The sequence below is a fragment of the Coregonus clupeaformis genome, chromosome 33 (genome assembly GCF_020615455.1).
Source record: "Coregonus clupeaformis isolate EN_2021a chromosome 33, ASM2061545v1, whole genome shotgun sequence".
Lineage (NCBI taxonomy): Eukaryota > Metazoa > Chordata > Actinopteri > Salmoniformes > Salmonidae > Coregonus > Coregonus clupeaformis.
This window is the reverse complement of record NC_059224.1, coordinates 15,586,199-15,609,220: the sequence shown is the minus strand read 5'-3', so window position 1 is coordinate 15,609,220 and position 23,022 is coordinate 15,586,199. Positions and strand designations below refer to the sequence as shown.

General features: G+C 43.7%; 1 protein-coding gene across 10 annotated transcripts in view; it reads left to right on the top strand.

The window, feature by feature from the left end:
• Nucleotides 1-23,022, top strand: part of LOC121548866 (protein enabled homolog) — a 140,632-nt gene that overhangs the window by 21,470 nt on the left and 96,140 nt on the right. Inside the window, exon 1 of one of the 10 annotated variants that reach the window (XM_045210148.1) lies at nt 13,756-13,972. The exons of 1 other annotated variant lie outside the window; for it this stretch is intronic. In XM_045210148.1, coding sequence (XP_045066083.1) covers nt 13,959-13,972 — 14 coding nt within the window. In that variant the 5' untranslated portion in view covers nt 13,756-13,958. Of the gene's footprint in view, nt 1-13,755; nt 13,973-23,022 lie in introns of those variants that run through there. 8 more of the 10 variants (XM_045210150.1, XM_045210152.1, XM_045210153.1 and 5 more) reach the window with 8 other exon arrangements.

The following is a 23,022-nucleotide window of genomic DNA, read 5'->3' as shown; positions in this document are numbered from 1 at the left end:
ATTCTCACAAACTTCATTGCGAGGAAGGATGTTTGACATGCTTTTTACATTTGTATCACATTTTTTTGTTGAGAAAATCAATATGCAAGTGGCCATTCTAGGCCCTTTTTAGACCTATACATGCCTCCTGTAAGACCTTATGATCTGCGAATCCTACATGATACAGACCACGATACTCCTTATAGTGTGCTCTAACGTCTGGAGAATGTCTAGATTCTGAAATACAAATTCACATTAATTTATTCAACATTACAAATATTAATAAGAATATCTCAAAAGTACTCTTGATTTTGTTCATTTGGAACAATATACTCTACAAGTACATACAATTTCCAGAGTGGGCTCTCTGCTATTTCTGAAGTTCTGATACATTTTATGAGAGCCACCAATACAGTGAATGGTAGATGGCTACAAAGGGAGCTCTGCTGGTGGTTTGCTGAATGTGCAATCCTAAAGGAGGGCTGTGATTAGTTAATGACCTATAATGTCAATTTCTATGTATAAAATAGGTAATGCCATTAAAAGTACCAGAGAGCCCACTCTGGAAATTTGAAGTGTTTGATGAGTATATTGTTCCAAACAATATGTATAAAAATAAGCAAAATCTAAAATGCTATTTTTTAGATATTCATATTGTTAAAGTTGAATAAATGATAGCGGAAAATTATTTCAGGATCTAGACATAATCCATATTTGAGAGCACACTATAAGTAGTGTAATGGTTAGTGGTTAAGAGCGTTGTGCCAGTAACCGAAAGGTCGCTGGTTCTAATCCTCGAGCCGACTAGGTGAAAAATCTGTCTGTGCCCTTGAGCAAGGCACTTAACCCTAATTGCTCCTGTAAGTCGCTCTGGATAAGAGCGTCTGCTAAAATGACTAAAATGTAAAATGTAATGACACCAAGATGTTGTCTGTATTATGTACAGTTCATGGATCATAGGGTCTTATAGGAAGCGTGTGTAGGTCTGAAAAGTGCTTAAAATGGCCACTTTCATCATGATTTTCTCAAATTGTTTGTGATACAAATGTCAAACATTCTTCCTCCAAATAAAGTTTCTATGTGAGAATTGCCAGAACAATCTGAGATACCAAAAATATTTTCCGTCTACGCTGGCGTGGAATCGCCCTAGAGGAATGGGTCTAATAGCATAATATTTTGAGGTCTGAATGTAGGAAAGGAGTCGGTAAGGCTGAGACAGGGGTGGCTGTTGCAGTGCTGCCATTTGTTGGGCTGTGAATGTTGATCCTTTTGACCTCTCAACTGTTCTGGAACGGCATTCATTGAGTAGAGTTAGACCACAGAAAGGAGCACTTGAAATTCTATCTGCAATTGAAGCGCTCACAAAGAAAAGTGAAGGGAGATGTTTTTTTATATTTATGGGCTCTCCCTCTGTGACTCTGTGATAGCCAGTGCTATTTGAACCTCTAATGAATTTCAGTCTTTGTGTGCTAATCTAAATCCAGCCTTTTCTCACTGACTGATTGTTTTAGAGCTGGGGCTCCACTTGGCTTTGACGGCACTCCATAGTTGAGCTCCTAATGTCGTTTTGGATGGATAATATGCCCAGTGGCCTCCCACTGAGCAGTGAGCACTAGCCCATACAGCGCAGTAGAGAGGAAGCCCTCAAAAATCCTCTTACAGAAACCATGATCTAAAAGAGAGCTGATTTAAACTTTTAAAAGCCTGTTCTGTAGGTTGTGTTTTTCATGCCTGTGTCCATTGACTCACTGTCTGCCACCCAGCTGCTTCTGAAAAGCATTTGGTTAATCACTTGTTGCTAGTCTAAACACACACACACACACACACACACACAGCCGTGGGTGGGACTAGTGACCTATTTTCTTTGACAGTTGTCGTTTTCTGCTTTCCTCTGGTATCGTTTTGTTATTTACACTAGTACAGTAAATCTGTGTGTGTGTAGGTTTACGTTTTTAACTTATTTTTCTGGCACTGGTTCTGGCTCAGTGACTAATCCCACTAGTGAACATTAGGCTGATTACTCCTTTCTCTCCTGGTCTGTCTTCAGAGTTAGAGAAGAGCTCCGTTGAACCAAGACATCCATCCAATGATACGCTATTAAAGTGCCCTTTCTCTTACAATAACCATGGGTTTATTAGTTCTCTGGGTGTGTGTCTGTGTACATTAGAAGTGTGTATTTTGTGGTCTTCTGTTATGTAACAGGTCATAAGAAGCAACTGAGAAAGATGAAGAGGATTATAGTTAAATCTGTAGTCCCCTGTAGCTCAGTTGGTGGAGCATGGCGCTTGCAATGCCAGGGTTGTGGGTTCGTTTCCCACGGGGGGCCAGTATGAAAAATGTATGCACTCACTAACTGTAAGTCGCTCTGGATAAGAGCGTCTGCTAAAATGACTAAAAATGTAAATAAATTGTCTAGAAGCAAAGCTTGCAGCCAACTCTTGACACATGGCAGTTTAATTCCTTGTGCGGTCGTCTACTTTGCAATGAATGTCCCCAGTTAAATTCTTCTTCAATTCCTCCAGTTAAACACAGTTGGCTAATGATGTCCCAATACAAAGGGCTGCATGGCATGTTCTGTAACAAATGAATTCACACCATATCTCCATCAGAGCCCAACAGCCCAGACTGCAGTGCCTTCTGTGGTCGGCCGTCATCTCAATGACCTTTATCGTGTGTATGTCGGCGCACATCAGTTAGCTGTGAGAACCCAGGGACACCCGTGGGAGCGTACAATACTGTCCTGATGGATAATGGGTGTCTTGGTCTCTCTGTGTGTATCTGTATCATACATGAGCCAGGGATGGGCCTGTCTGCCTGCCTGGAGGCAGCAGATGTCACTAGTGAAAAATGGAAGGGCTTAAGAGGGGGTGTTTGGTGCTGCCACCCGCCTGCTTAAGTGGCAGGCCAGGCAGCAGCCTGGGCAGGATGTAGCCACTACTGAGGCATGCAATGATAGGCAGGCGCCTTCCACTGGCTGTTGATTTATCACAGTGCTGGTCTTTGGTGCTTGAGTCTGATGGACTGAATTAACTCATTTTGACCAGGGAGGTGTTTTTCTCCCCAGTAAATCACCTCCGACAGACGTGATGGACTGCCAGAGCAGTGTCATCTGCCATGTCATTTCTGCATGATTACAGAATGAGGATGTGTCTGTCTCTGTCATGTATTATCTCTCTTTCTCTCTCGCTTGCTCTCGCGCTTCTCTCTCTCCCTCCTTTTTCAACTCCCTCCTCACACTCTCTCTCTTTTCTCTCCTCTCTCTCTCGCTCGCTCGCGCCACTGTTTTTGCATGCCAACCCCATCCCTCTATATCCCCCTGTGCTCTCCTCTCCTCTGGTCTTTGAAACCCCCAGGAAGCCTTGGTTGTGCTGGGAGCCATGTGGCTAGTTGAGGCCAGAGCATTGGGCAGTCCATGCTGGGCAGTGTTTCTGAACAGGTGGCTCCTATGTCTGCCCATCTGTTCCTGGTAAGAGCAGCTGTCCTGTGGCTACTTTTCCCTTTCCACCTCCCTGCTGTGTTTTCTCTCCAGACTGGGGGTCATGTTGCCTGGTGCCCAGAGGCAAGATTTCCAACCTCTTTCTGTAGTAGTAGGGTAGGGAGACCCACGGGAGCTAAACATAGTCAGTGGGACTGTAAGAGAACACACCTGACATCTCGGTAACAGTAGTGCCCTTGTTCTTGCCAGGTGTGTGTGTGTGAAATGTGTTTTGTTTCGGGGGTGGGGTGACTGTAGGAGCTGCTAAGACTCACCCTGGGACCAGATCTTGATAATCCAGTTTTACATTTTTTAAAGAAAAAGTTCTCATGAAAGTGGCAATATGTAGCTTTTTGGGCAACCTGACGAAATTCACATAGAAATGTGAGTTATAGATCTATCATTCTACTTGAAAGCAAGTCTAAGAAGCGGTAGATATGTTCTATGTGCGCTATTTCTATGCTTCCTGTTCTTAAGTTTTGTTTTTGCGTCTTTTACTTTTGGTTTTGTACACCAGCTTCAAACAGCTGAAACAACAATATTTTTGGTTATAGAAAATATATTTCACAGTGGTTTAAATGGTACAATGATTCTCTACAATGTACTAGCTTAGTTTGTCACATAAACTGAAATTAGGCGTTCTATTAGTTTTAGCCACCAGGAAATGGTGGAGAGATTTCTGCATAGTGCAACATTAATACTTATCTGTTAATGAACTATAACTGGTCCATTAAATGTATTTGAAAATACCCAATGGTGACCATATCTGTCAGAACTCTTAATGCTTTTTGAGCTGTAAATTGTGTTTAATCAGGGTTAGTTGAGGGTGTTTCCAGTCTCTGATGTTAGGAGGCTTAGGGAAGAAGGGAAATTACTGGACTAATTGGTGTCAGCACTGGGTTCTGCTGCTCACATTCTCACACTGCAGCATGGTCAAGCTGTTACCCTGCAACAAATACTTTTCCCTAATTTCTTAACACCCAGAAGTACTGAAGTGTGGTCCCAATTTTGGATTCTCTCACAAAGTTTCAACTTTTTGTACTTTTTTATTTGTACTATAAAACATTAGATTATGGTTGTTAAGCAGCCTTAATAATGTAATCTAAGTGCCTTGAGTGAAGTCGGTAACAGTGTATCACGAGCAGCACAGTTTATCAGGTCCAAACTAAGTTGCTCTGACTCTGACAGGTTAGCATAATTCTCACCTCACCATACATGTCAGCTGTTCCCTGGCTATTGCTCTCCCCCATTCCCTCCCTCCCTCCATCTCTCACGCCCACAACAACCGGTGCTCTTTCAATACAAAGACCTGAAGGCACTCTTCCATGGCCACTCTGACGTTCATCAACCTGTTAAACACTAAGCTTTTCACTAAGAGTTCAGGTTGATGCTGATGTAGTGTGATTATGGGATGTCTTGGGAGGATTCGTATTGCATGCAGTACGTAATCTCTCCTACTACCACAAGCAAATGTATCTGCCATGTAGGTCAGCTCTGAAGTGCCCTCTCCAAAACACACACCACATCACCTCTTCCCCTCTCCTCAGCGATGTTGACAGCAGGCCTGAGAGAGTCTCTGAGCTCAGTAGCTCAGTCAGAATATTAACACACAGCCCCCTCCCTCTTCCTCTCCTGCTCCTTCTCTCCTTCTCTCTTCCTCCCCTTCTCCTGCTCCTTCGTCTCCTTCTCTCTTCCTCCCCTCTCTCACTCTTCCCGCTGGCCGCCTGCTGAAAAGGCATTCAGATGGTTCTCATGGCACACAACCAGCCTCTGTGAAAATGTAAAGAATCCCCCCCTCTTCTCCCTGTCCTGCTTTTCTCTAGTCTTGCATGGTAATTCTACCCTACACAAAAGAGCATCTTACCCAACAGCCAAGCTCAAAGCAAAGCTTAAAAAAAGGCAATGCAATGGGATGTGCAAGGAGAGGAGGAAAGGGGGTGGTGGTATCATCAACACATGCAGAAATGTCATTTGGAAGAGAGCCTGATGTTTCTCTTGCTGATCTTGTTGTGTTCTTAAGCTTCATTGCCAGCACGGCACCCCTAGAAGCATTCTTACACAGTGAAACTGCTGACCCTGGACATTTCATAAGTCATCTTGGCTTTGTATTAGATTATTTGACTCATTCCCTTCGGTTCTCTTCCTAGTGCAGAGGGATGCTTATTGCTCCCGGAAGAAGGAATGGTTATTGCTCCCGGAAGATGTAGTGAGAAGAACAGACCCATGTTAGTATGCATGTCACTTCTCTGATTCGTATTGCTCGGAGGAATCTTCTTCTCTGGTGGACTTGTTCAGCTGTGGACTTGTTCAGCTGTAGCCTTGGCAATCTTCTGGTCTACGGGAGGATTCTAAGGCTCAAGTTTGGCAAACCTTAGGCATGGGGTTTAGTGGCTTTAAAAGCTTTAGAGTTAGTCTTTAGTCAATCTCAAAACACATTCACATCTCTAAGGCATAGCCAAATGAAAGTGTGACTCTCCACTTCTTGAGGCATGTCTGAAGTCAACAAAACAAAGTACAATATAGGTTACCCACCCAGTACATGTCCAGAGTGATGCTGTATCTAGGTACATCATTGAGATAAAGATGTCTTCTTGTCTTCTGTTATGATGTGTGGGTCATTCATGAGATAAAGATGTTCCAAAAAGTATTGGTACGGTCTGTAAAATTTGTGAGAGTTGTTGTAGAACTGAGATCTGGAGATCTTTTATATACAAATGTCAACAAGCCACATTCAGAGCAGCACAGTCTCCCAATAGATGATGTTGGTGTACATGGAAGCACTTCGTCTCAGCATCCATGTGCATTAGAAGATTCCCTAGGCCAGTTGGAGACTAGCTGACCACACCACTGCTGATGTCTCCCTGGGGACTGCTACTGCTGCCTCCCTGTCTCTCTCCCTCTGTGTCAGCACCATTACTGCCACCAGGTCACCCAAAGGTCATACAGCCCGGGCCCACACCAGCCCCTGCTCCTGTTTCGTAAATCTATGTCTAGAAGTTTGCATAATCAATTCACTCACTCTCCGCAGTAATCTTGAGTAACCACTCTTCACTCAATTGTCAGAAGAGTCAAAAGTGGCAGGTCATGACACCACTCCCCCTCCTATCACACAGTCTGTTTGGGCTATAAACAGCACTGCAGAAATCAGCACTGTCGGCACAGTTTCTCCTCAGGCCAGAGACTGATGTGTTTTTCCAGGCTAACTCTGTTCTTCCTCCTGTCTACAAGGCTTTACAGAGATGGATGTTTGACAGAGAGCCTCGTGAAACCTTGATCCCTGACCCTCCCTTAATAGTCTGGACTCTTGAGCTGTTAAGCCCCAGCCAAATAGCCTGGACTCCAAAGTGAATATTGCTCTGTTTCAGTATGGATTCCAGCGATATTCAGTGTTGGAGTCAGTACACATTCCATGCTACCTGCCGAAACCATTCTATAACACTCCAGCATTTGGATGCTTCTCAGGACCAGACTGGGACTGGAGGTGATAGCTAGCTACAGATGCTTTTCCATCAAGAGCTGAATTAAATACTGGGCTTCATACCAGAGTGGTGTCAAAATGTAATTTGCGTTTAGAGCAGCATAGCTCTCCTGTGCATCTCCTAGCTCGAAGGCTTTTCATTTTGCCAGCACTGTGGTGAAGGTATTGTGTTGCCTGCTTCTCTACATTTTCCAGCCTGGGCCTCCCTGACTGACTGTTGCAGTTCTGATGATGAGGTGGAAGGAGTGCAGTGGAGACATTCCTCTTGTTGAGTGATCCGCTGTGGAAAGAGGCTCATGGGAATAATGGGGTGTAACGGTGTGGAGGACGACAGAGGCCTCTGTCTCTCTATTCCACTGATTTAATGGACGCCTAATATGCAGAGAAGCGCACATACATGAATACACACACACACACACCTTGGTGCAGAGTTACAGTATTTGGTTATGTGGATGAGAGGACCAGAGCACAGGCAGCTTAACAGGGAGTGTGAGTCATCAGGTTATGATTGCCATGTTTGGTACCACAGAGACTCCGTCTCACCTCGTAGGCTAAATTACCTCAGAGAGAGGATTAGAATAACATCCCAGGGAGTAAAACACCCCTCCTTAACCTGGACGAGAGAGGAATGCATTATACTTATTCAATAACTTTTTAGTTGTTAATCGTTCTGTTAACTCTTTATGTTGGTACTGTAGTGCTCATCATAGATAAAGTTCTAGCAGTGATACTGACAGATCAGATGTTAGGATCTTTTATGTCCCATTTCCTCACATCCACTTTGCATACAGGAAAGTCTGAATTTACACTACTTTGATGATAAGCACAGCAAGCGGTTGTCTCGTTAAATTTGCATTGCAGAATTCTGCCCGTATCAACTTCAGAGGTCGCAATGTGTAAACTCCTCTTATCCCAAACAAGCGGACAGATTTATTCTGTGAAGGTTTCCGTTTACCTCCTGACCAGTCTTTGTTATTTTAATAAGAAGCAGATTTATTGTTTTGTTTAGCACTCTGGAACTGGCTTTATGCTGACTGTGGAATTCCACTCATGTAGGGGCTCTGTTTGTGGGAGTGACAGTTTATATCTCACTGAGATTCATGGCTTCCTCCCACCAATATATGTTTGTGCTCTATAGCTGGTATTGAGTCGAATAAAAGTACAGCCCTAACTTGTTTTAGTATACTGTAGATCACAGGAAGTTGGTGGCACCTTAATTGGAAAGAACAGGCTCGTGGTAATGGCTGGATCAGAATCGGGTGGAATGGTATCAAACACATGGTTTCCATGGTTTCCGTGTGTTTGCCATTCCATTAGCTCCATTCCAGACATTATTTTGTGTCGTCCTCCCCTCAGCAGCATCCACTGCTGTAGATCCACATTGGTGGGTAGCACTGAGCAATGATGTTATCAATTATCAGACCAACCGCTCATAAACCAAATGAGTTCACCAAATTAGTCAATTTGCTAAGTGGATGTTTTTAAGGTCAATTCCTCAATCAATATACAGTACCAGTCAAAAGTTTGGACACACCTACTCATTCCAGGGTTTTTCTTTTCTTTTTTTACTATTTTCTACATTGTAGAATAATAGTGAAGACCTCAAAACTATGAAATAACACATCTGGAATCATGTAGTAACCAAAAAAGTGTTAAAACAAATCAAAATATATTTTATATTTGAGGTTCTTCAAATAGCCACCCTTTGCCTTGATGACAGCTTTGCACACTCTTGGCATTCTCTCAACCAGCTTAATGAGGTAGTCACCTGGAATGCATTTCAATTAACAGGTGTGCCTTGTTAAAAGTTAATTTGTGGAATTTCTTTCCTTCTTTAATGCGTTTGAGGCAATCAGTTGTGTTGTGACAAGGTAGGGGTGGTATACAGAAGATAGCCCTATTTGGTAAAATACCAAGTCCATATTATGGCAAGAACAGCTCAAATAAGCAAAGAGAAACAAAAGTCCACCATGATGGTCAGTCAATCCGGAGAATTTCAAGAACTTTGAACGTTTCTTCAAGTGCAGTCGCAAAAACCATCAAGCGCTATGATGAAACTGGCTCTCATGAGGACCGCCACAGGAATGGAAGACCCAGAGTTACCTCAAGTAACAGACACATCTCAACATCAACTGTTCAGAGGAGACTGCGTGAATCAGGCCTTCATGGTCGAATTGCTGCAAAGAAACCCTTACTAAAGGACACCAATAAGAAGAAGAGACTTGCTTGGGCCAAGAAACAAGAGCAATGGACATTAGACTGGTGGAAATCTGTCCTTTTTGTCTGGAGTCCAAATTTGAGATTTTGGTTCCAGCCGCTGTGTCTTTGTGAGATGCAGAGTAGGTGAACGGATGATCTCCGCATGTGTGGTTCCCACCGTGAAGCATGGAGGAGGAGATGTGATGGTGTGGGGGTGCTTTGCTGGTGACACTGTCTGTGATTTATTTAGAATTCAAGGCACACTTAACCAGCATGGCTACCACAGCATTCTGCAGCGAAACCCCATCCCATCTGGTTTGCGCTTAGTGGGACTATCATTTGTTTTTCAACAGGACAATGACCCAACACACCTCCAGGCTGTGTAAGCTCTATTTTACCAAGAAGGAGAGTGACGGAGTGCTGCATCAGATGATCTGGCCTCCACTATCACCTGACCTCAACCCAATTGAGATGGTTTGGGATGAGTCGGACCGCAGAGTGAAGGAAAAGCAGCCAACAAGTGCTCAGCATATGTGTGAACTCCTTCAAGACTGTTGGAAAAGCATTCCAGGTGAAGCTGGTTGAGAGAATGCCAAGAGTGGGCAAATCCATCATCAAGGCAAAGGTGGCTACTTTGAAGAATCTAAAATATATTTTGATTTGTTTAACACTTTTTTGGTTACTACATGATTCCATACATGTTATTTCATAGTTTTGATGTCTTCACTATTATTCTACAATGTAGAAAATAGTACAAATAAAGTTAAACCTTTGAGTAGGTTTGTCCAAACTATTGACTGGTACTGTGTGTGATAGATATTTTTTGTTTAGGTATGTTGACTTTGCTTATTTCACTGACTCTGCATATTACCCATATACTGTAAGCAATGTATCAAGCTTTGCTTCTGCCTCTTTTCTCTGTTAGGTGTCTTTGGCGGTTACTGGGATAAGTCAAGTCATGGCCTGATAATAGTTGACTACAGTAGCATAGGCCTTGAGGTTTGTCCTGTGTATGAGTGCTACGTGTTCTAGGGTTGTCAGATTCAGCCCAACCCCAGAGTCCAACCTCACCATTGCTGTGAAACTTTATCTCTGTCCATACGGCAGAGCATTTTCAACATGATATTAAAAGATTTAGGGATTATGGTCTCAGCATTGCAGTGGGCCAGATCCAGCTTGTGACCAGGCAGGGAAGTCTGCTGATAGGCTGACTGATAGAACCCACAAGGCAGACTGCTGCTTCTGTTGACCTGTCACTCAGGGGGCCTCAAAGGAGCATTTATCAACTAGGCTGAGTGTCCCAGGGGTGCTCCTGGCGGTGCCCGTCTGATGCAAGGGTAAAGACCCAGCAGATCTTCCCACCTATCCGTTTTTACATTTGATTCATTTAGCAGACACTCTTATCTAGAGCGACTTACAGTTAGTGCATTCGTCTTAAGATGGCTAGCTATCCCATCATGTAAGTCTTCTATCGATCAGGGGAAATGTAGAGAAGTAATCGCTGTTGCGATTTAGTCCCTCATCAGATGCATTTGATATGCTTGTTGGGTGCAATTTCACAACAGCATGGTGTCTTCAAAATCTCTGAGATGCCTGTGTTGTAGTTCAAGAGAAAATGTCCCTGTGCTGGTTTTACCTCTACATCTCTCACACTAAGATAGTCTCTCAACCCAGTCCCCTCAGCTTTAGACAGACACTAACAGTCTCTGCTGCATTCCCAAGCAGACGTGAGTCTGAAATGAAAGCAGTGGCTGTGTTTGGGCCACAGAGATCAGTGCTGTGAAGGCCATAGAGGAACAACCCAGGACCAGCCCTCATCACTCAGCTCTTTACTGCTCAGAACAAAAAGCTCTTTGGCAGTTAGTTACACAGACCCAAAAAAGTTCTGGTTTATATTGTTCTATTCTGTTCCTTTTTTAACCTGTGAAATCAAGTAAAAAACAACAACATTTATCTCATTAAATTACATTGGTCGGGCTCTACTCATAGTACTAAGATAGTGCCTGACTTCAAGCTCATTGTTAGTAATAGTATGCAGATGCACAACTCCATGAGTGTCCCCAGACTCCCCACAGCTCTCTGCTGTGCATCAGTGAATATTTACAACCACAGACTACAGAAGACTACACAAGGCTGCTTCTACCGGTTTCAAGGTTATTGTAGCAACGGCTGGTTGCTAACAAATAAGACAAGCTTCTCCCCAGCCACCCAGCTAGCTCAGCAGGCCTCTGATTTATGTGCAGATTAAGACACCACTGTGATTCCCTCCATGGACAATTTCCTCTCCGCCATCTCAGATGCAGCTCCGCTCACCGCTGCATTTTTAACAGGGTTTGGAACCTAAATTATTTTCCAATTGTTTCGTTCTGAACAGAACCACTTTTGTTTTATTATTTTTATTTTATTTTTTATATTAGCTCTTTAAATTACTCCTCCAATCAGTGCAGATAGAGCAGGCAAGCTAGTTGTTTACATGTGTGATGGACAGACAAGTGTAGCCTATGGCGCATGATGCAACTGAAATTTTGCAGGTTGGAAGAGAGCGAGAGAGGGTTGAGGAGGAGGCTTGAAGGCTGGGCATCTTATGACATTCATTATCTGAATTAGGTCCACAGAATTATACCTAGGAGGAACTTCTATGGAGGAACTTCGAATGTCCTTTGTGCTAGCTAGCTAACAAGCTTGAATTAGCTAGCTAACAAGCTTGGTGTGCAGAGTGGCACCAGAATTAAAAACACGTCTTACCTTTTTGTAGTTAATAAATCCAATGTGAAACATGATAACTAGGCCTATAGTATCCTTAACTAGCATTGAAAAAGTTAATCCATTCTTCTCTAGCCAATAAAAAAATCTATCTCCCTATCTTCTGAATTATGCTTGTAACGTCAGTACAGTAGCCTATGCTTCGGAGGGGGGAGTGGCAGGTAGCCTAAACATGCGCGCCCACACACTGGCAAAGATGTTCAGCTTGCAGGCAGACACTGGTGACAGAGTAAGGGCTTTACATGGGCGCTTTGTTGCGTTTTCTGGGGGGAACTAGAAAAAAAAGTAATAATAGTTCTGTTCCGGAACACTATATATCACTTTCATTCCCGTTTCTGTTCCTTGAAAAATTTCGTTCTTTTCTGGTTTTTGGTTCTGTTCCCTGAACTGGTTCCAACCCCAAATGTATTTATACTTTTTTTTATGTCATCCTGGTGATATGCAAGGCCCTGTGCCCTGCCTCCGCTAGGCTAGGAGACTTGGCTTACAATGAGCCGTGTTTAGTACCAACCCACCAGACTACTGACCTGGGCTGAACCGGGTCTTTGCTCGGTGTTTTTAGCAGAGCAGGATATTTTTAACCCAGGACAAAATAGGGACACACACATATAATGAGTCTGTGAGGCAGAATGAAGGTTTCACTCCTCTGTCTCCCTAATCCTGAAAATCCACTGGCCCATTTCCCAGCGCTGGAATGAAAGGGCCACGTCACCATAGAAACAGGATCAATGGACCATAAGGATAAAATGTGAACTGGGGAGGGAGCGGGAAAGAGCTCTTTTTATAAAGAGGTGATATATTTGATCGCTGTGTTAAGACAGTGACTTGTTTATTGTGGTGGTGGGTTTTTGTTTCGGTCACAGTTGCCAGTTTCTCCTCCTCCTCTCGTTCTCTTCAGTACACACTCATGGTGGTGCCATCTTCCCCATGGATACAGGAGAAAGTCACAGAGGGAGGGCAAGGGCGCTTGGGTTAGAAGTTGGGGAGTGGGGTACGGATGGACTCAGTCTACCCTTAGATCACTGTCTATCGGCAACTTCATCCTACTCCGGCAAGTACACCACAATCTCTCCAGCTCCTGCGGTCTATCAGGGTCAGCAAATGACAGATAGTATTAATTGATCCTCTCAGAATAGTTGTGAAGGTTTTGGATGGAGGGCCAGTTGCCTGCTCTGCTGAGGGTTCAGTGAGTATGTGGATTCTATTTGGGTGCTGATTTAGGACCCCAGTGTTACTGTGAACTCCACCTAGTCCTTGCGGCCTGGGAAAGAACCTGTGACTTTGACATATTCCACACTACAGTCTTGACCCACATTTCCTATTTGAATTAGGTTGACTTTTCATTCTCTTCATTCTCTCATTCACTGAATCACAGATTGATGGAAAAGAGTCTGATGAATCAATATGACGATGCAGTGCTTCACACGCTGTATGATTAGGCCTATATCATATCTCTCTGGGAAGTCAAGGGTCTATCATTTATATCACATGGTTCCATTGATTTAACTAGAGGCTTGGATTGTGTTGGGCGATACTGTATGGCCAAACTGATACTCTACCATGATACAGCTTTACAGACAAATATACATTAGCTTGTCCCTCAGTCATATCTAAAATGTCCCCCTTGCTCACCGGACCAACTTATCAGAGTGCTGTACAGTGAGCACTAAGGGGTTGTTGGGCAGTGGGTAGGACTGGGTTTGGAGCCAGGGAGGAGACCAGAGAGGTGAGATGAGAGGGGGTGGGGTGCTCGCTCTCAGAAAAGCCCTGGAATAAAACCACCCCATGACGCCTTTCAGTCAGCATGTTTATTCCTGGGGTGAGGGATTCATTCTTTGGGGGGGGCTGCCTGACCGCCCGATTTAGCCCCCTGGAGGAGGAGGGGTCATAGTGGCAGCAGGCCTGTTGGAGCTTCTAGTCTACACAGTCGCCTCACTGTGCTGTCGGGCAGCTCTTTGGACACCTCTCTCTGGACCTCGCAGGACACAGACGAAGGCAGACCCTCAGACAGACGTTTCTCAGTTGTTGGTTCTGGATACACCTGTTGCTGCCTCCACCGCCAACATGACACGTGACTCGTAAGTCCTTACTGTGGCGATTCTGTCGAGCAGGGGAAGAGTGGGAAGGGAACGTATTGGGTTTTTAATTGTGTTATGTTAGCAAACTGTTTTCTTTGAGTCCTCTTCCTCCGAATGTCTCTGTTTTAAGATGGCTGAAGAGTTGACCCAGTCAGTGACTACGTTATTCCCAGTTTGGATTAGAGCAGAGTCTGTCTGTGCTGATTTAATAGCTTTAGCTGCTGTCCGATGAGCCTCTCTACTCTCCATCCCAGTACTGATTCATTAATAGAGCCTAGTCTAATAGGGGTTTCTTTCTACCAGCAGAACGCCTAATATTAATAGACCATGTCCTCTTAGAATCCATTCAGATATAGTTAATGTCCAGTTAGAGGATAGTATTTCTCCTGTGATTAAGTGACTGGAGCATTCAGCTGCTTGCTGCTGTGGGTCTATATTTATTGATGCACACTCAGTACAAGTTCATAAAAAGCCTTTTAGCTAAGTCATACCCTACTGGTCAAAGGTTTTCGAACACCTACTCATTCAAGGGTTTTTCTTTAATTTTTACTATTTTCTACATTGTAGAATAATAGTGAAGACATCAAAACTATGAAATAACACAAATGGAATCATGTAGTAACCCAAAAAAGTGTTAAACAAATCAAAATATATTATATATTTAAGATTCTTCAAGTAGCCACCCTTTGCCTTGATGACAGCTTTGCACACACTTTTGACCGGTAGTGTACTTTAAATATGTATGTATGTCAGTGGCGGTCGTTGACGTTTTAAGATGAGGAGGACAATTTATTTTATTTAGCAAGGCCTTATTTCTAGTACAGCATGTTGGATGACTGTCATTCATATTCCATTCACCCAGTTCAATATAACATCAATAGGTTTAGGCTACTACATGATACTAAAAATATCCATATATCCTTTGTGAGATTGCTACAACCTAGCCTACGAATGAACGTTTACAACGTAGGTGCACAGGTCGAGAAAAATGAGTAATCAAGGTGACATACAGTGACACATTCAATACCGCCTCGCACACTCCTTCTCACATGTACACTCTTTCTTCCTCTCACCTTTTCCCTTCGCTTGTGGATAGCCGTAGCCAGTTAGGTAACATAGCATCCCTCTCTGTTTGAGCTGTGTGTTTGAGTAGGCCAAACTAGCTAGCTGCATTGGCTAGCTAAGTAAGTGAAAGTGAAGTGGACGGAAACTAGCTGTCGTCCGGCTACACCATGGTGCTACCCTACAGAGTTCTGTTGTGGCTACTGTAGACCTTCATTGCAAAACAGTGTGTTTTAATCAATTATTTGGTGATGTGAATATATCTTGTATAGTTTTATCTAAAAAGGATAACTTTTTTTTACGTTTCACTATTTACATTTTTATGATATTCATTGAGGATGGTCCTCCTCTTGCTCCTCTGATGAGCCTCCACTGATGTATATGTACTGTATGTTCAGCCATGTGTTCTATATGTAAGTGTTTTACATTAGTGTACAGGACAATGGGACTTGGTGTAATGTGTATAGTATCTTTCATTGTGTGCTGTGCTGTTCTACAAAACAAGTTTATCAGCTGCTGAAGTGTGGCTGTAGCGTCCCCCGGGTTTGTGGAATCAATTTGACTTAATTGCTGTTCCTGTGTGTTTTTTCTCTCTCACCGGATGGTCATTTTCCTAACCAGCTGCACTTTAGAGAGCCCTTCTCTCCTCCCCGGTGCCTCTGAGGAGATACAGCTACAGTAAATTGGACACGTTGCCATATGTTATGGCATGAACAGATGGAGTTAGGGTGGTAGGGCCGTTTCATCAAGCGTCAGCATATAGATCGCCATAGATTTATGGAACCGGTGTGACAGGTTTAGCAGTCAACTTCTAGTTTTTGGGTGACTGGTTGAGCCGTTTTCTCAATACATGTTTTTATTGGGTGTTTTATTCCTGGTTGAGTTGGTTATAAACTTGTTCGGCATGGTTGTTTTTCTTCTTGCATCTCTATAATTGTTTATCTCTTCATGGCCACACCCTAGTGAGAAGTTTGGGGCTTTTTCCCACAGTCACCTGTTTCAAAGCAGTCTCTGGGTCATGACAACAGCACCCAGCAACAATGACATCAAATCAAATTAAATGTTATTTGTCACATGCGTCAAATACAACCTTAACGTGAAATGCTTACTTACAAGCCCTTAACCAACAATGCAGTTCAAGAAAGAGTTAAGAAAATATTAAATTAATAAACTAAGGTAAAAAGTAACACAATAAAATAACAATAACGAGGCTATATACAGGGGGTACCGGTACCGAGTCAATGTGCGGGGGTACAGGTTAGTCGAGGTCATTTGTACATTTGGGGTAAAGGGACTATGCATAGATAATAAACAGCAAGTAGTAGCAGTGTAAAAACAAATGGAGGGGGTGGGCGGGGTGTCAATGTAAATAGTCCGGGTGGGCATTTGATTAATTGTTTAGCAGTCTTATGGCTTGGGGGTAGAAGATGTTAAGGAGCCTTTTGGTCCTAGACTTGGCGCTCCGGTACCGGTAGCAAAGAGAACAGTCTATGACGTGGGTGACTGGAGTCTTTGACAGTTTTTTGGGCCTTCCTCTGACACCGCCTAGTATATACAGTGAGTGAAAAAAGTATTTGATCCCCTGCTGATTTTGTACGTTTGCCCACTGACAAAGAAATTATCAGTCTAATTTTAATGGTAGGTGTATTTGAACAGTGAGAGACAGAATAACAAAAGAAAAATCCAGAAAAACGCATGTCAAAAATGTTATGAATTCATTTGCATTTTAATGAGGAAAATAAGTATTTGACCCCTCTGCAAAACATGACTTAGTACTTGGTGGCAAAACCCTTGTTGGCAATCACAGAGGTCAGACGTTTCTTGTAGTTGGCCACCAGGTTTGCACAGATCTCAGGAGGGATTTTGTTCCACTCGTCTTTGCAGATCTTCTCCAAATCATTAAGGTTTCGAGGCTGACGTTTGGCCACTCGAACCTTCAGCTCCCTCCACAGATTTTCTATAGGATTAAGGTCTGGAGACTGGCTAGGCCACTCCAGGACCTTTTAATGTGCTTCTTCTTGAGCCACTCCTTTGTTGCCTTGGCCATGTGTTTTGGGTCATTGTCATGCTGGAACACCCAACCACAACCCATTTTCAATGCCCTGGCTGAGGGAAGGAGGTTCTCACCCAAGATTTGACAGTACTTGGCCCCGTCCATCGTCCCTTTGATGCGGTGAAGTTGTCCTGTCCCCTTAGCAGAAAAACACCCCCAAAGCATAATGTTTCCACCTCCATGTTTGACGGTGGGGATGGTGTTCTTGGGGTCATAGGCAGTATTCCTCCTCCTCCAAACACGGCGAGTTGAGTTGATGCCAAAGAGCTCGATTTTGGTCTCATCTGACCACAACACTTTCACCCAGTTCTCCTCTGAATCATTCAGATGTTCATTGGCAAACTTCAGACGGGCATGTATATGTGCTTTCTTGAGCAGGGGGACCTTGCGGGTGCTGCAGGATTTCAGTCCTTCACGGCGTAGTGTGTTACCAATTGTTTTCTTGGTGACTATGGTCCCAGCTGCCTTGAGATCATTGACAAGATCCTCCCGTGTAGTTCTGGGCTCTGGTTGCATGTGACATTAGGTAAAACGGATTTAAGTGTGCCTGTATTAAAGTCCCCGGCCACTAGGTGTGCCGTTTCTGGATGAGCATTTTCTTTTTTGCTTAACAGCTCGTTTAGTGCGGTCTTAGTGCCAGCATCGGTTTGTGGTGGTAAATAGACATCTATAAATAATATAGATGAGAATTCTCTTGGTAGATAGTGTGGTCTACAGTTTATCATGAGGTACTCTACCTCAGGCGAGCAATACCTCGAGACTTCTTTATTATTAGATATCGCGCACCAGCTGCTGTTGACAAATGGACACACACCCCTGCCCCTCGCCTTACCAGACGTAGCTTCTCTGTCTTGCCGTCGTTCAGCCACGACTTGGTGAAACATAATATATTACAGTTGTTAATGTCCCGTTGGTAGGATAGTCTTAATCATAGATCATCCATTTTGTTTTCCAATGATTGCACGTTGGCCAATAGAACAGATGGTAGTGGAGGTTTACTCACTCGCCTACGAATTCTCAGAAGGCAGCCCGACCTCCGCCCCCCTTTTCTCCGTCTTTTCTTCACGCAAATGACGGGGATTTGGGCCTGTTCTCGAGAATGCAGTATATCCTTCGCATCTGACTCGTTAAATAAATAATCTTTGTCCAGTCCAGGTAAGGTAGTAGTCCTGTCCACCAGCCGGCTCTCTAGCAATTAGCCTGGGGACAAGGTTATGCATCTAGGGCATTAAAACTATGAGCCTTCTCTTCACATCAGGTGACGTTTCCTCACCACCATCATCATTCTGACAGTTCCCATACACAGGTGGCAGAGCTAACCCGTTGGCTAATAGCGGGTTCTGTTGGGTGACACACCTGTGCACATAGCTGTCACCTTGCGTCAATGTTGGCAGGAGACGAGAGTCGAGACGTACCCATTGGGTCACGTCACTCTGGATTGGCTGAGCTCGGAGATGCTGACACCAAAGTCGCTGCGTTAACAAGCTTTGGCTGAAGAAAAAAAAAGATGAATGAATAAACGACATTGCTATGCAGATCTATCTCGGTCGGGCAACCTTGTGTCAGAAATGAAGAAAGTTATTGCTGAAATGAGAGCGACTCTTTCTAGCACACCACACCCGCTATTCAATGCTTTTTCTGCATTTGTTGTCATGTAAATTGATCCAGAGAATATTATTTGTCTCATAAGGTCCCTGGGGGAAATGTGTGAAAGGACAAAGACTGCTTCCTGCTCCTTTATGTCAAAGTCTGGAAATCAGTCTGCATAATAAACTATATGTGCCCAGGCTATGACAGATGTCCTGTTGTTGTCTGTCTGAATGCTACCCTCTTTGTGTCTTTTTCAAAGTCCTAATTTTGTCATCAAAGCAGGTTGATGACAGAGTGTAATTGATATTCACCTATATATACAAAAGTAGGTGGACACCCCTTCAAATTAGTACATTCAGTTATTTCAGCCACACCCGGTGCTGACAGGTTTATAAAATCTAGCATACAGCCATGCAATCACCATAGACAAACATTGGCAGAAAAATTGCCTTACTGAAGAGCTCAGTGACTTTGAACGTGGCACCGTCATTTGATGCCACCTTTCCAACATTTCTGCCCTGCTAGAGCTGCCCCGGTCAACTGTAAGTGCTGTTATTGTGAATTGTAAACGTCTAGGAGCAACAAAGGCTCAGCCGCGAAGTGGTAGGCCACACAAGCTCACAGAATGGGACTGCCGAGTGCTGAAGCGCCTAGCGCATAACATTTGTCTGTCCTTGGTTGCAACACTCACTACTAAGTTCCAAACTGCCTCTGGAAGCAACGTCAGCACAATAACTGTTTGTCAGGAGCTTCATGAAATGGGTTTCCATGGCCGAGCAGCCACTAACAAGCTTGATCACCATGCGCAATGCCAAGCGTCAGCTGGAGTGGTTAAAGCTCGCCGCCATTGGACTCTGGAGCAGTGGAAACGCGTTCTCTGGAGTGATGAATAACGCTTCACCATCTGGCAGTCCGACGGACGAATCTGGGTTTGGCGGATGCCAGGAGATGGCTGTTTTCATGGTTCGGGCTAGGCCCCTTAGTTCCAGTGAAGGGAAATCTTAACGCTACAGCATACAATTACATTCTAGACGATTCTGTGCTTCCAACTTTGCGGCAAAAGTTTGGGGAAGGCCCTTTCCTGTTTCAGCATCACAATGCCCCCGTGCACAAAGCGAGGTCCATACAGAAATGGTTTGTCGAGATTGGTGTGAAAGAACTTGACTAGCCTGCACAGAGCCCTGACTAGGACTGTCGCGGTGAACTTAGTACCGCCACACCGGCGGTCACGAGTCATGAAGGCAGTCAAATTCCACATGACTGTTTAGTCACGGTAATTAGGCTTCTCCGAGCTCTGATGCTGCTGATGGTCATTAGTAGTCTACCAAACTTGCTAACTGCCTGGTACTCGGCACTCTATTGTCCCTATAATCACTCTGACATCAATGCAAATGTATCGAAAATCTAATCAAACACTTAATGAGAGCCCATGAGCTCATGTTGCGCAACATTTCTATAGGCTATGCAATTGCGTGAGAAAACAGAGCTTTCTATAGGCCTACTATATTTATTTTTCAACTTTTCTAATGCCTATATTTACAACAGGAGTATAGCCTACCTGGCTGGCATGAAAATGAACCACTGGGAAAGCGTCCTCCATTTGCTATTTAAGTGCATAAATGATTTTTTCACTCTGCCCCTGTTTCGATACAGGTGCATGAGCGTGGTCCCTTTTAAATCAAAACAAATTTCAAACGTGTATGTATTATTTAGTATATGTAAAGACTAGATTAAATTAAGAATAGTCTGATGGGTGACAATATTAGCCTATCACTAAACATTCTGATCTGTTGCGTCAGCCACATTGCGTAAAAAATGTTTTTTGATGCTAGAGGTTGTATTAATTTGGGAGCTATCACATCCCACAACTGTCCCAGACAATGTTTGGGATATTTATTTATTTCACAGAACAGGTCGACTTTTGTACTATGGGGGATAGTAGATTGACATAGGCTAATGCTTTTGCTGTTCGTTAGGCCTACTCATCTTGTTGGCTCACGAATAGTAAATGTGGACAGCTCTTCCAATATCTTAAATATGCACCTCGGAATTGGATAAGGACGCTCGCCATTGTGTCCCCGATGTGTCTGTCTTCACTTCTAGCCTGTGAGAAAGACCCGATCACGTGATGGAGAGCCATGTGAGTGAGAGGTGCTTAGCGCAGCACTCAGGGAGAAGGGCACAACAGCTGCTTGGCCGCAAAAGGCATGGATTTTTTTAGGGTGCATTACGGCCACAAAGGGGATGCCGCCGTGAAATTCGAGGCATTATCAAGTACTTGTCAAATTGTGAATGAGAGACTAATGAAGTGAGTACAGCCTGCGCAAAAAACAAAGCAAAGCTCTGCCTTTCAAGCGACTTTTTTCAAATCATCATTAGTCGCATCATGCAGCCTTACAATGTATTAAAAATCTAAACATATAGCCCAACGTTTGTAGAACAACTAAAGTTACATTAATAACTCTAAATTAAGCATATATGAGTACCTATTTCTTTGTTAACAGCTCATCACAGAATAGCCACACTCCCTCAAATCGTTTGGAGAAAATATTTATATTTTGTTCAGCTTTGTTTAATTGAATTCTTCATACTATAAAATAATGCCACGGAATTCTAAGCAAACCTTGTCTGCTAAATGAGCTAGTGTAACCCACAGCCATTTGGCATAGCCAGGTCAGGACCTAACATAAGGACAACTTAGAGTATGCTATTCTGTTCTTCTGAACAGAATAGCATACTCTTCATATCATGCTTCTTTAGACCTGTCTAAAATAAATAATGGATTTATTGTGAAGGTGTAGGCTATATTACATGGATTTATTAGACTTTTTTTTAAATGTAGATGTTCCAAAGGTCTGCATCAGTGGCCTGTAGGCTATGTGTGGAAGCCAGGAGATGCTACATGTTTTTATGTTAATTAACGGTAAATTACTGTGAGACCGACCAGTTATTTGCTTGACAATCACCGGCTGATGGAATTTCGTGCCGCCACAGCCCTAGCCCTGACCTCAACCCCATCGAACACCTTTGGGATGAATTGGAACGCAGACTGCGAGCCAGGCCTAATCGCCCAACATCAGTGCCCGACCGCACAAATGCTCTTGTTGCTGAATGGAAGCAAGTTCCTGCAGCAATGTTCCAACATCTTGTGGAAAGCCTTCCCAGAAGAGTGGAGGCTGTTATAGCAGCAAAGGGGGGACCAACTCCATATTAATGCCCATGATTTTGGAATGAGATGTTCGACGAGAAGGTGTCCACATACTTTTGGTCATATAGTGTATCTAACAATCGTCACAGTCCAGTTTTGCTGCTGGTGAATAACCTACTCTTTGTGTGCGGTCCCATCTGCATCCTCCATCCTTTGATCAGTGTAAGAAAATTAGTTATTGATTTTTGTCCTGTAGGGACTTTGATATTTATCCTTGTGTTTAGTATCTGTCAGTGTTTGTGGGAGTTGCCCCTCACGCTGATCCAAGATCAGTTTTACTTACGTTATATCCCTCATGGTGACTTGTTGTGATCCTATCTCGCTACTGAGCTGGATGCCAGAAACATGTCACCACCATTTGCATACTGTAAGCCTACGCTATATACCAAACAACCACACCATCTGTGATAAGGATCCTAAACCATTTGATAATAACACTATAGCTCATCAAAATGCGGCACTTGCAGCTTCAAATTTCACCAGTCGCCAAAGATGTAGCCACCAGACAAACTTTTGGAAAATCCTCACATACCTCCTACATACCTCTATTTCACATAGAAATGTAAAACTGTTGCAGCACAACTGTCTGCAGTGCTGTGAAAGTCATCTGGTGGAGCAAGGAGTCCTTTCCATTAATGGTTATCCATTACCTCTGTCTGTGCCTGTGACAGCCCTAATACTTGGAACAGTGGCGCCAACACAGCTTGGCAAGCTCCTTTTAAAGCCCAGCCTTGGCAGAACTTCTACCTCAACTCTCTCTTACACTCACCACTCACATTCTATCTGGATCTATCTCTCTTTCACCTTCCTCAACTCGCTCTTTCTGATCACTCTTGATATCATGATTCTTCTCTCATGCTTTCTGTCCTTTTCTCTGTCGTCCTTCCTAACGTCTCTCCTTTTTTATGCTCCTGTCTTCTTCTCTCCCTCCCTCCTTTCCTTCCCTTCTCCCTCTGGTTGTGATGTCCTGTAGTGAGGTGACAGTGTAGGCGTCAGGCGCTAGTCTTCATAGTGATTTACTCTGCTGATTTGATTGGAGCTGAAGCTCAATATAGTCTCCTCTTCTCTCAGTGTCCGGGAGGCCTGGGCTTCAGGGGGACCTGGGGTCTGATGTTACACTGCAGCAGAGCTACGTTC